Genomic DNA, 12,902 nt, shown 5'->3' on the forward strand with positions numbered 1-12,902 from the left:
CTTCAACAATGTAAGCGACATAATCACAAGCTTCTCGGAATTAATCAGAGCGCGGTTATTTGGTCAATGGGCGTGTACGTCCATCGTCGAAATAAATGTGTCTTTGCTTCTTGGTGGTTGTTTTTTTGGCGCGTTAATAGACCGACAAAATCGTAATAAATAAGACGGCGGACGAGTTACGGTCGTAATGAGTTATTACCCCATTGAAAATAATGGTCTTAAAATGTTCCATTTTCAAAATTGGTAAACAGAACAAAGGTCTTTGTTTGACAACAAACGGTGATTGATAGGCGATTTCTTGCGGAAACATAATAATAAAAGCGAATTACGCAATTTGGGTCGACGCCGCCGCACCGCTCCGCCTTCAATTCGGCCACCGTCCTCCTAATTACGTTAGTCATTGTGAACTAAGGAGCAATTATCGAATAAGACGGACTTTGCGGGCACTTGGTTGAATTATAGTGCGCGGACCGAGTTAATCGGTTGATCCTTCGAAGTTATTTAAAGAGGTTACGCGTACGCTACGCAATTTTCTGCTCATTTAGAGCATTTGGATGAAGTAAATTCCAAACGTTACTGACCCAACATTAATAAATCGCTTTTGGTGAAAGAATTCTCTTGCGTCACTAAATCATAAAACTTCTATCTTCGCTATTTCTTCTATATTTATTTCTGTCTAATCTTTTTTAATGACTAATTATCCTTGTACCCATTCATAATTTTTCTTATCAAGTTTTAACCGCAAATATGTAAATAAAAAAATACTTAATTTCTACAAATATCTTATGAAAATCTTGTTAATAATCGGAATCGATTAAGAAATATTATGTATGCGGTGAGCAATAAATCTAATTTCCACTAAGCGTACGTGATCGACAGTAATATGTTAGTAATGACCACACGTCTAAAATGTATTATTTATGAAATCCTATACGGTGGCAATTACGATACCCACTCTTAATCAATTTATGCATATTTGTGTATTAGTCACGTTATCAACAAATTTGTTATTTTTGAAAGGAAATTAGATAAAGATAATCTTATCTTTCGTCTAAAGAACATAGAAAATGCACGCGAAAATACCCTAGTTATATTTATTCACTTAAAATAAACAATTTTATGTAAATATTGGAATAACCAAGATATAAATAGTGGCTGCAATTTCTACTTGTAAATTAAATGTGAACATATTACGCATTACTCAAGATTAAAGTAGGTTTTACTGTATACGATGACACAAAAGAAGTGATTCAAAAAATATTCCAACAAAAATGAACTTTAACTTTTTTGTACAGATATATTTAATAGTAACCCTTCATCCGATACGGATTCAGTTTGGCCGTACAATGGTTGAGAAATGTATCATATCACACTGTATTCATTTTCATAGATAACTTTAATAACAGTTTTTCAATATTTAGCTTTAAGTTAGTTAATAATAGTCATCGATGTTCAGGTTCAGTCCTGTCTTGGCAATCTTTCTACTAATATGAAGATAGAAAAGCTATCAAAATCCTATCATCTAAAGCAGAGTTGCTAATTAAGTTCCACTTTCAGTTCTTCGTTGGTACTTAATCTGGAAAGCTTTCGCCGTATGATTTCCGTTGTGATATTCCAATATATCATCAAAGTTGGTTTTAAAATCTATGTAACTGTTGAACGTTTTCGTACCTTGACGTGTTCTTAATGAGGGGTATATTTTATTTTTTATATATTCCATATAGTTTCGCGGAAAATTGCGGTTTAGTAGGATGCGGTTATGTCGAAAACGGATGGATTTCAACGCGGTTTTAACCAAAATATATAAAGTAATTGCGTTTGTCGAACCCCGCTATCAGCTTTTTAAAGTTATGTCTCTCTAATTGTTTTAGAGAGCTTTACGCGAATTGTAATTTAAAAACGAAAAGGAACAATCGAAAAATATGGTACTGGTGTGTGTTCTAGACTGAACGTCGCGCCTTTATTTTACCTACATAAAGAAATAAAGGCCTTTTTTCAAATTCACATACTGCTACTGCAATTTTTTGCGCAATGATGATTCAAATCTTCATATTAATTTACTTTTTGTGTCTGTGCTACGAAAATAAGCCAATAAAATTGCGTCTATATCAGATAACGTCGACTAATCCAGTTGAATAAACAAAAAATTCTTTTATGTGTATCATATTTTAACAGTACGTTAGAACACAGTTAAGACGGTTCCATTTCATCATTTTCCTTTTCTGCCATTAAAGCAATCACGCTGACCACCGTGGTTCTCTTCTGAATTTTTCTGCTGAAAAATTTCAAATGTTATTTACACAGAAATGTGTTTGTCTTCATTGTTGGATAGAATGAATTCAAGTGTTTGTTTCAAATCCCAATGTCTGAATTATATGTCTAATAGGCCGCCATAAATAAAGGAAATAAAACCTGGCGATCGAGCAGGCCAAATGATGAAGTGATACAATACTTGTAGACTTGTTTTCAGATTTTCAATGTTAGCTTTATGAAGTCTGGAAGGTTAACACGATAATGAAATCATAGACAACTCTAGCCCAAATGAATTCCCGTTGGTATTGACAAATTCGCGTAACATATTGTTATGTTGTAAGCACTGATTTTAGTTTCTGTAGACTTGATGATGGAGCAAACTGTCATTGCCAAACTCTAGAATATCGTTGTAACATCTTCGATAGATTGATTTAAAACATTCTGCATGAGCAATTCACGTTGCAAAGACATCTTCAATTATTTCTATTCCTCTAGAAAGAATTTTGAATCGATAAATAGCTGGTAGATGGAGTAGATGGTTTTTGAATATCCTCTGCGGTTGCATTTATAAAAAATCGCAGCATTTTACCTTTAACATAACCTGTGCGACGACAGCAACAAACTTTTGCAAGCCGATATTTGCAAGCCGATATCTTCGTTGTCTATAGAGATAGCGAAATATTAAATATACCACTAAAAAGCTTGACTTCTCTTCATCTAAAGCCAGGTCAATGTTGTCCTGTTACTATCATAATATGAACTGTGGAAAAAACAAAGAACGTCGTCGTGTACCGAATTCAGCTCAAAATTATCAAACTTCAAGTCCGTGTGTAGCCGTTATGGAACAGAGTTAAAGGAAAATCTTTATCAATTTTAAAAGAACACACTTCGAGGTATCTAAATCCGGATTGGGTCTAAACAATATCTATCGGCATCGGCCAAAAAACAGGTCTAATAAACAACATGACCTAATAAATAATTGCAGTTATTGCAGCTTTTGGGAGGAAAATGCTTATACAACCATGTGATCTACTACAGTTATATACCACTGTATAGAGCGGAAAATTTCCCATAGATTCTATATGATGATCGGAGTTTTGTTCGTATCATATAAGAAAGTTGTGACAACGTAAACATTTACGAACGGTAATTATAGCAGGTTTTGTAGTTTTTGGGAATGAAATGTTTCTGCAACCTTGCGATCTACTAAAGTTATATACCACTGTATAGAGCGGAAAATTTCCTATAGATTCTATATGGTCTCGATGTTTTGTCCGTATCATATAAGAAAGTTATAACACCGTAAACATTTAGATACGGTAATTAAACTAGGTTTTTGTAGTTTTTGGTAAGAAAATGCTTGTGTAACCATGCGATCTACTGAAGTTATATACCACTGCATAGAGCGGAAATTTTCCTATAGATTCTATATGATCTCGGAGTTTTGCCCGTATCATATAAGAAAGTTGTGACAACGTAAACGTTTACATACGGTAATTAAACTAAGTTTTTGTAGTTTGTGGTGGGAAAATGCTTGTGCAACCATGCGATATACTGAAGTTATATACCATTGCATAGAGAGAAAAATTTCCCATAGATTCTATATGATGATCGGAGTTGTGTCTGGATCATATAAAAAAGTTATGACAACGTAAACGTTTACAAACAGTAATTATAGCAGGTTTTTGTAGTTTTTGGAGATAAAATGCTTCTGCGACCATGCGATCTACTAAAGTTATATACCACTATACAGGGCGGAAAATTTCCTATAGGTTCTATATGCTTTCAAAGTGCTTTGGGTATCATATAAGAATGTTATGATACCGTAAACATTTACATACGGTGATTATACTAGGTTTTTGTAGTTTTTGGGGGTCAAACGCCTATGGAACCATGCGATTTACTAAACTTATATACCACTGCATAGAGCGGAAAATTTCCTATAGATTCTATATGGTCTCGGAGTTTTGTTCGTATCATATAAGAAAGTTATAACACCGTAAACATTTACATACGGTAATTAAACTAGGTTTTTCTAGTTTTTGGAGATAAAATGCTTGTGCAACCATGCGATCTACTTAAGTTATATACCACTATATAGAGCGGAAAATTTCCTATGGATTCTATATGGTCTAGGAATTCTGTCAGAATCATATAAGAAAGTTATAACACCGTAAATATTTACATACCGTAATTATACTATGTTTTTTTAATTGTTGTGGGGAAAATGTTTGTTCAACCATACGATTAACTAAACTTATATACCACTGCACAAAACGGAAAATTTCTTATAGATTCTACATATATGCTCTTATGACACCATTAAAAGCGTTTTTGTCAAAAACGATTTATTTCTTTCAAATCACCAAGAATTGAATAACTGAGTTAATTTGAAAAAACAAATAAATTTTGCAACAGATAAAGTATATAACGTAAAAACAAAATAATTAAATGAGACAGTTAACACGTATTCCCCCAAATTTAAAACGACACTCAACCCGGTAAATATTATCTTAATCGCTGGTTATAGAAAGAACACGTTAAAAATAAACTGGACACATTTAAGTGTGTCTCCAAAAAGATTCCTTTCAGCTCTTTAGCTTTCTATGGATTCTCTATAGTCCATTCTATTCTCAGTGTTCTTGATCGTTTGTTTTCGGTTAATACGGTCACCTGTGCGATATATTTTATTTTCGTTCTGGTTTTAACGACTTCCACCATTAATTTAGAGACGGGATTAAATTCTTGTAACTCGGTTCGGAGGTTTTCTATTGGGTTGAAATTTATGCCTTTATTTTTAAACCCGGATTGTGTGTTCGTTAGTAGAAATCCATACCAGTAAATGCAAAATATTTAAAAGCTATAATAACTTACATTCTATAAACAAGATTTGTCCTTATAAATCAATCTTAGCAATTCTAATCGTATTTTTTTTTAAGACGTATGTCTAAAAAGGAAGAAAGAAATAGTAGTAAAGGATTAGATCACGGATATCAAACGTTTATCCTGTGATCAATCATCGTCACGTCACTATCCCAGACATAAGAGGAAATCTGCAGTGCGTTAATCGCCGATAAAAATGGAAACTTAGACACTTTGATCTCAAGTAGTAAAAACTTCCGTGGATTTTTCCGTTTGTGTTGATAGAAAAAAGCCTGCTAGACGAAGTGGGTGTTAAACACAACGTCTATACTTTGTCAGTTATTTATTATTCTTACTATTACAAACCGTCTCAACAGTTCGAAAAATTGCCTGCAGTCAGCTTTGAAAAAGCATGAACTCACGAGCTGTGCCTAGACGATATCGTCACAACATTAAAATCGAAAATAGGTCAATACAATTTTCCTTGGATTATTTAAAGCAAAATAAATGAAACACGTAATTACACCCAGGACACATGTTATTTAACACGATTCGTTTTAGTAGGCCAGTTCGGATGTGGGTGACTGCTTAAAAACGGAAGATAACATTGAACTTCGGCAAACGTTTATAATTTCGTCTGTCTGACCTTAATTCGTAAAGTACGAAGTGAACGTACTCACATTTTTATTTTCTTTGAAACTTTTTATGACGACTGAAGAAATTTCTGAAAAAAACTAAAAATAATGTTTTATCAAGGATACAACTTCTTTTTCGTCATTTAATCACGTATTACGTTGTTATCTCTGAGCAAATTGCTAAGAAGTTTTGTTTTATTTTATGAATGAGAGATTAGAAGAAATTTATTAGTAATATTAATAAAACAGCGATAAAAATACATGGAATTGTTTAGGAAATGAATATTCTTTTAGATTAGATGAATATTCAAATTACAAAAGAAATCGATATTTATTGATTAGATAAAATAATTCGAATGTTAATTCAATTCAGTGATTTTCCAAGAATTTGAAATTTTAGTTATGCAAAAAAGATTTTAATTAATTTCAATCTAAAAACACATTTAACCCCATCACTGATGATCGCATCAATCTGGAATTGTAATTAGAATATGAGTACATTTTCTGAAGGAGCGGTGAAAAATGCAATTCTGCATAAGAGTGATTCACACTTCTTAGCAGAATCATTCGATGAATTGGTGTGTGTGGGACCACTGCCAACTTAAGTGGCATATTTTAAACAATAGTATATATATATAAACACTTATACGCGTAGTTTGCGAATTTATGAATGAAAGAGACCGTTACGAGCGTTATTTTTTTGACGAAATGATGAGATGAATGACACACATGGGTTTGATTAAAGACACTCCTCGGCTCGTGTCCGGTTATGCAACGCGGGTGCGTTTTAAATGAAACTGGAAACTGGGAGTATGACATAATATGTTTGACGAACGAGCGCATTTCGATGTTTATGCGACGAAAAAATAATGTAGGTCGTATTTTTGCATTCGTTGTGCAATTTTTATAGAGCACGCGAAAAAGATACAAAACAGATGCGGTTATATTATAATAAAATAATATTTACCGCTTAATTTATTATTAAATAATTAAAATATTTGCAAAAGAGAAACAAATATTCACCAAGAATACATTAACTTACTTGCTCAGTAAATCGCGGTGGCTATAGTACGCATATCAATCCTATCAATGAATTAAAATTCTCGGTAGCATGCAACGTTTGCGTTTCTTATACCAAAAAAAATAATAAGCAAGAAAAACCGCGAGCACACAAACAAACGCACTGAACTCCGACGACGTACTGATTCCGAGCGCTTGGCGGTCAGGTATATAAAAGCACCAAATTCGACAATATAAAAACACTCTCGAAACCGCACAGACCTCTAAACTTAACATTTTAGTGGTTACAGGAAATTTTGCTTGGCGCAAGACATGGAAACACGAAATAATTGTTATAAAGATAACTAAAAATAGCGTTGCAATCAACAACTACATGTATATTTAGTTGAGTTTCATTACCTCCACTTAATTCAAAAATAAAATAGTTACATAATAGGTGTTTATATAAAAGTCATATTTTAATTATGTCTTTAATTACTTCTTCAGTTTGAATCCATCACAAAAGTAAAGAATCCATTCGCATTAAAGAAATAAAAATGTCAAAACAACGATTAATACTTCTTTAGCGATGTCGTAGAAGAAACTCTATCTTTATATTTCTGGCAAAATGCGCATAGTTAAAGAAAACATAAAATTTATGTTGCAGTAATTGCACTTGATTAAAGTAAAATGCGTTGGCGTCCCATCATGCGAATATCACATCTGTCTTTTATTTCATAAGAGAGTTCATCGAGAAGATCATTTAAGTTGTTTTCAATAAAATTCATATAACTTTCTCTAGTTAACCGTTGGGGAAAAATACGGATATTAAATAATCATCAATCATTCATATTTTTTTTTTTAAAGACCGGGTTTTAGCAATTTTATTCAAAGCCCAATGCGCAAAAAGCTGGTTGTGAAAAATTATCCGATGAGAGAGCTTGAACTCGATGAATGTACTCTTTATAGCGATTTTTCATATTCGCCTGTGACTAATATTGAAATCATAAGCAGTTTATTTAATGCTGGCCAAACTTTCTGAAACCGCCCAGAATGACTCTCTTATTGTAGACGAGTCTGTACAAAAATGTATCAATCATTTCTTCATTTTGACTAAAATTCAGTGTATGATAACACAGTTAATGCATGCTGTTGTGTGGTACCTATGATTGTCGTTCATCTGATGATTATTTCATAATGATAGCTTCTGAACGGAAACCTTTTGAAATTATGCTGAGACATTGGAGTAAAAATAACTTCACATTATTTATTCATTTTGATTTAGTACAATTCTGGTCTTAATTTCGAATACTTGGAAACTTTCTGAACACTTCTCAAAACATTTTAAGAAACGTCATTTCAAAAACTTGCTGATATAAAAAAAAATTGAGTTGGGTTGGGTTACGCCAAACTAAATCCAATTGCCTAACCAGGCAAACCTTCAAGATCATTTCCCTTTGTTTTCAAACGTATGAAGACGACTTCTCGTACCATATTTATATAGCAACGGAAACTATATCACTTAGCATGAGTATGTTAAGGTAGGATTAAGAGTAACTTTTCTGCGTGGATAGATGAAGTCATTTCTGCATTAGAAGATAATGTTTACTCAATGCTAAAATAAAGGCAGAGATTTTTGCGATTTTTGTGTGATTAGAAAAGATTTTTTTGAAAAGAACATAACACTGCTCATAATGCGTTGAGATTACATGCATTGGTTGACGTCTTGCTTGATCACGTTTTTAATCTATTAGCACACAAAGATTGAATTGGGAAATATTTCCACAAGTGCCCTCATCAAACTATATTACTAGAAAAGTCTTACACATCATATTAAGGAAAGGGTAGAGGGATCAAAATACATTGATACTGCTTCAGGCGTACCTTTTATTGCATATCAGTAAACTTACATAGTCCTGTTAAATCTGTCTCGTAGCTGCCACCTTTATGGACGCACAAAGACATAATGCGATTACAAAAAGATGTAAAGACTACTCCAAAGAACATGATTTTGAGGCACAAACAGGGTAACATCAGTATTGAGGCATATTGATGAAATATTTATTCACCAAACGATAAATTTCTGCCATTTAACTTAACATTAGTTATGGAATATCATGTCAAATCATCTTGTTGATTAAACACTTCAAGTCTTTGGCAGAAGATATCCATGACTTTCGTCTCGTTCAATCAACTTCTTCTGTAATGGCATTTTTAATCTCCATTAAAGCATAAGGTTTGTACGTTATTCTAAATCTCACACAAGAAAAAATCACAGCTGGACAAGTACCAAGTGATCTTGGGGACCACATTATATCACTAAAACGAGAAATAACTCGACTAGGGAACATCTTTTTCACTGCTTCCATAGATAATCCAGTAGTGTGCGTTGTGGCATTATGTTGTTGAAAATAAACTTTTCGAGTTCACTGTCACCGTAACGTCGTTCTTCTCAAAGAATTACGGCACATCAAACTATAGACGCGCAGTATGAAGAGTTTGTTTATTCACCGAAACATTTAAATGTAAAAGAGCTTCATCGTTCATTACCGGTACTGCATTCCGGTTTACTTCAAACAACACTTGCACACCCACGTTTTGCCATTGTACGTAATCTCTCATATTCAGCTGGACCACCTATATTCTGTAAGGGTGGAATTTAAAATCAAAGCGTAAAATTTTTTCAATAGAATCTCGGTTTATCTGTACCTCCTGATTATTACCTCTGTTGCTGTGGAGATGTTTTCAGGCATCCTGGCAATTCTTCTATGGCCTGACGGCTTTTATTTGCTATGTTTGATGTTTATCTAAAACGTTCAACCCATCGCAGGATCGTATTGCTCGAAACTATGGTAGAGAACGCAGCCAAGCTATTGACTAATTTTTGAGTAGAAATTTCAGAATTTCCAATTATTTTGTTATCCACAGGGATAAATTCTCGAGAATCTTTATCTTACGCTCAGTAAACTATGCTCACTATGCTAAATAGTAAAATATGCTTTAAGGCAATAGATACTAACACTGATAGAAAAAAAATGTATCAAATATTCATTTTAATATTTTTATAGTTTCATATTTTAAATAATTCAAATAGGCAAAACTCTATACTTACCAATACATTTTATTTGAAACACTATATTGAGTTTCATTAAGCGATTTCGAGGTGATTAGTGTATCTGCAGGTAATATAAAACAATATAAATTTGTTGTCAGTGATACATATTTAATTAAGACTTAATAATCTCGAAACCGAGTTGTCCAAGAAACGTTGGAAAGGCTTCCTATAACATTCAAATAAATTCTAAAATTTATTTCAACTTTTATTTAAAATTAACTATTGCACAAAATTTAATCTTTACAGTTCCTCCTAACTTTAACCTTTATCTCTAATCTAATGGTTAAGTCGTATATTCCCTGACTATTTTAATTAACTGGTCTGCTCTGACACATTTTCAGTGAGATTTGCGAACGTTGAATTGTGTCTCATATATAGCATAAAATTTAATCCTTATAACCCTTGATTTAAGGATGGTTTTAATTATATCTTGGAATTTATGGCAAGAAATATGAATTTCAGCACATTTAGCTATTTCGGCTATTTAGGGATCGATATTTTCGCAATCGCGAAAAATTTTATTGTATGTTGTAATTATACACAATATTTGGAAATTTTCTGTTGTGGGGTTTCGGAAAAGTCGCGAGTTAAGTGATGACCTCCAAAAACACTGAACTAATTCCATTATGGTGTGTCTGAGTTATTTATACCTTGTTTAATTTAAAATTTAATGACATTTATTTACAATTTAAAAAATTTTAAGTATTTTGTATAAAACGTTATTAATTTTCCTATTTATTACTTCTTCGCGCAATTAATTTTTGAAGGGTTATAATTGATAATATTCGTCGTTAACTTGAAGTCAATAAAATTACATAAAATTTTATCGTCCTAAGCTTAAAATGATCTCGTTAGGTGAATATCTCGTTTTTATCTATATTTATCTATTTTCACACTTAAAAATTATTAAAATCAATCAGTATAAATCCTTTTTTTGCGTTTTTAAAATAATTCTAACTGCCAAAAATCAATCCAAATAATTTTTTTGCATTTAGAATGTTTGAATTTAATAGAATTTTTCGAAGTCAAGATTTTATATAACGGCGCCTAAACTTAGTGTATATCGTATGTCTCAATAATGTAAGCGTACAAATAAACAGTTCCGGAATTAGTGCCACAAAGACCTTCAGCTATAGTCGTAAATTGTATATTTACTGGCGAACATCGCCGCCGGTTAAACGATCTTCCTCGTTATTCAAATATCTTACCAGTTTCGAGAGAAAGTCCCATACTACATCAAAAGTGATCGATAATTACACAGTTTCGGAACTCGACCGTTCTCAAATCGTGATAAAATAAGCGTCCTGGGGCTCAGTTTCTATTTAACCAGAACTTGGTTATTTATGGGTGAAAGATTCCAAAGATGATATTCACATTCCATGAATGTCACTATAAAAGCCGATAGATTCGATTCTTCTACTTGTATAGATCGTAAATTTATTGTCATATTTTACAAAGCATCGACAGTTAAAACGTATACAAAAGAACATTTGGTTGTTAAACAACGGTTACATCCGTTTGTTTAAGACAAAGATTTTATGTGGAGAAAGTATTGTAGTTCGAAAATTTAAGACTACACATCTTTACCTTAACACATTTGGTAATCGCGTTTAAGTCGCTTTTACTTTACGATTTGTAGCGTCCCAATAGCATAAATGCAAAGCAATCGCACAGTTAACCATTTGTATACACACATTTAGAAACCCGAGAAAGGAAACGGTGTCATTACCAACACGAAATGGGTTATTAAAACTGATATATGTTTATATCTACTCCATCTTAATCAATAAAATAAATGTAGTTAAACATTTTCTTATCTGCAAATCATTTTATTTTATATGGATATCTTTTTATTCTTTTGCAACTACAATTGGGATTTATGATACCGTTTTTCTTTGCTTACTCCTTTTACGGTTCATAAACCTCCAAGTGATTACCTCATTAGTTTAAATGATTAATTAATATTCGATGTAACCAAGTAAAAAATCCAAGAACAATTTCCTTCTTGCGGTTACTATCGCAATTGACTCATCCAGTAGATTTTTTTAAAAGTATTTGTTTTTTTATGAGTTTCAGGTAACCGCACCAAGATTCCCCGTCGTTTTAAAAATAGGTCATGCTCACGGTGGTCTTGGAAAAGTAAAAGTAGACAACATGAGTGATTTTCAAGATATGGCAAGCGTTGTTGCCGTTTCCAATACTTATTGTACTGTTGAACCATACATCGATTCAAAATACGACATCCACGTCCAAAAAATCGGCATAAATTATAAAGCTTTCATGAGAAAGTCGATTTCTGGTTGTTGGAAAACCAACACCGGATCCGCGATGTTAGAACAAATCTCGATGCCGGATCGATATAAAACATGGATCGACGAAGTTTCCGATCTCTTCGGGGGATTAGATATTTGCGCTTTGGAAGTTGTCGTTGGAAAAGATGGGAGGGAGTATATCATTGAGGTAAATGATAGCGCTTTGACTTTATTAGGGGATTCCCAAGAAGAAGATCGACGTCACATCGCTGATTTGGTGGCGTATAAGATGCAAGCGATTTGTAGACCGAGATCCCCATCGACTGAAGGAGAACCGATTCCACCACCGGTTGGGCCACGAAGTATTTTGGGCAGTTTGAGTAGCTTAACGCACTCGGATTCAAATCCGAATGAACCACCTGGACTATCTAACATCGGACGCCGGGATAGTCAAGGTAAGAAAAGATTCAAGTAGAAATAGACGTCAAATGTCGTTTCGTGTTAGATAACTCGACTACGGTTTATTATTCTTATGATTTATAATACCATGGGTACTTATTAACTATTTAATAAATATTCATATAGGTGAGGTATGGTAGACAGTGGCGCCTAACTTACAATTAAATTTACATATTAATAACGATTTGTTCATTATGTATTTTTAGAGTTTCTTTGATAAAATCTTCAAATTTATATTGAAATTTACATTATCTCTTTGACTCGACTTAGAATTACATTTTCTATTGAAAATTCTGCGTCGTAATTACATTTTTTATAACCTTTTAT

At 32.9% G+C, this 12,902-nt stretch overlaps 1 protein-coding gene across 1 annotated transcript in view; it reads left to right on the plus strand.

Annotated features, from left to right (window-relative positions):
* Positions 1-12,902, plus strand: part of LOC111421086 (synapsin) — a gene marked incomplete at its 5' end in the record, with an annotated part of 34,511 nt that overhangs the window by 15,872 nt on the left and 5,737 nt on the right. Inside the window, one exon of the mRNA XM_023054219.2 lies at positions 11,941-12,571. Coding sequence (XP_022909987.2) covers positions 11,941-12,571 — 631 coding nt within the window. The remainder of the gene's footprint in view (positions 1-11,940; positions 12,572-12,902) is intronic.

The sequence above is a fragment of the Onthophagus taurus genome, chromosome 1 (assembly GCF_036711975.1).
Source record: "Onthophagus taurus isolate NC chromosome 1, IU_Otau_3.0, whole genome shotgun sequence".
In the NCBI taxonomy this organism is placed as follows: domain Eukaryota; kingdom Metazoa; phylum Arthropoda; class Insecta; order Coleoptera; family Scarabaeidae; genus Onthophagus; species Onthophagus taurus.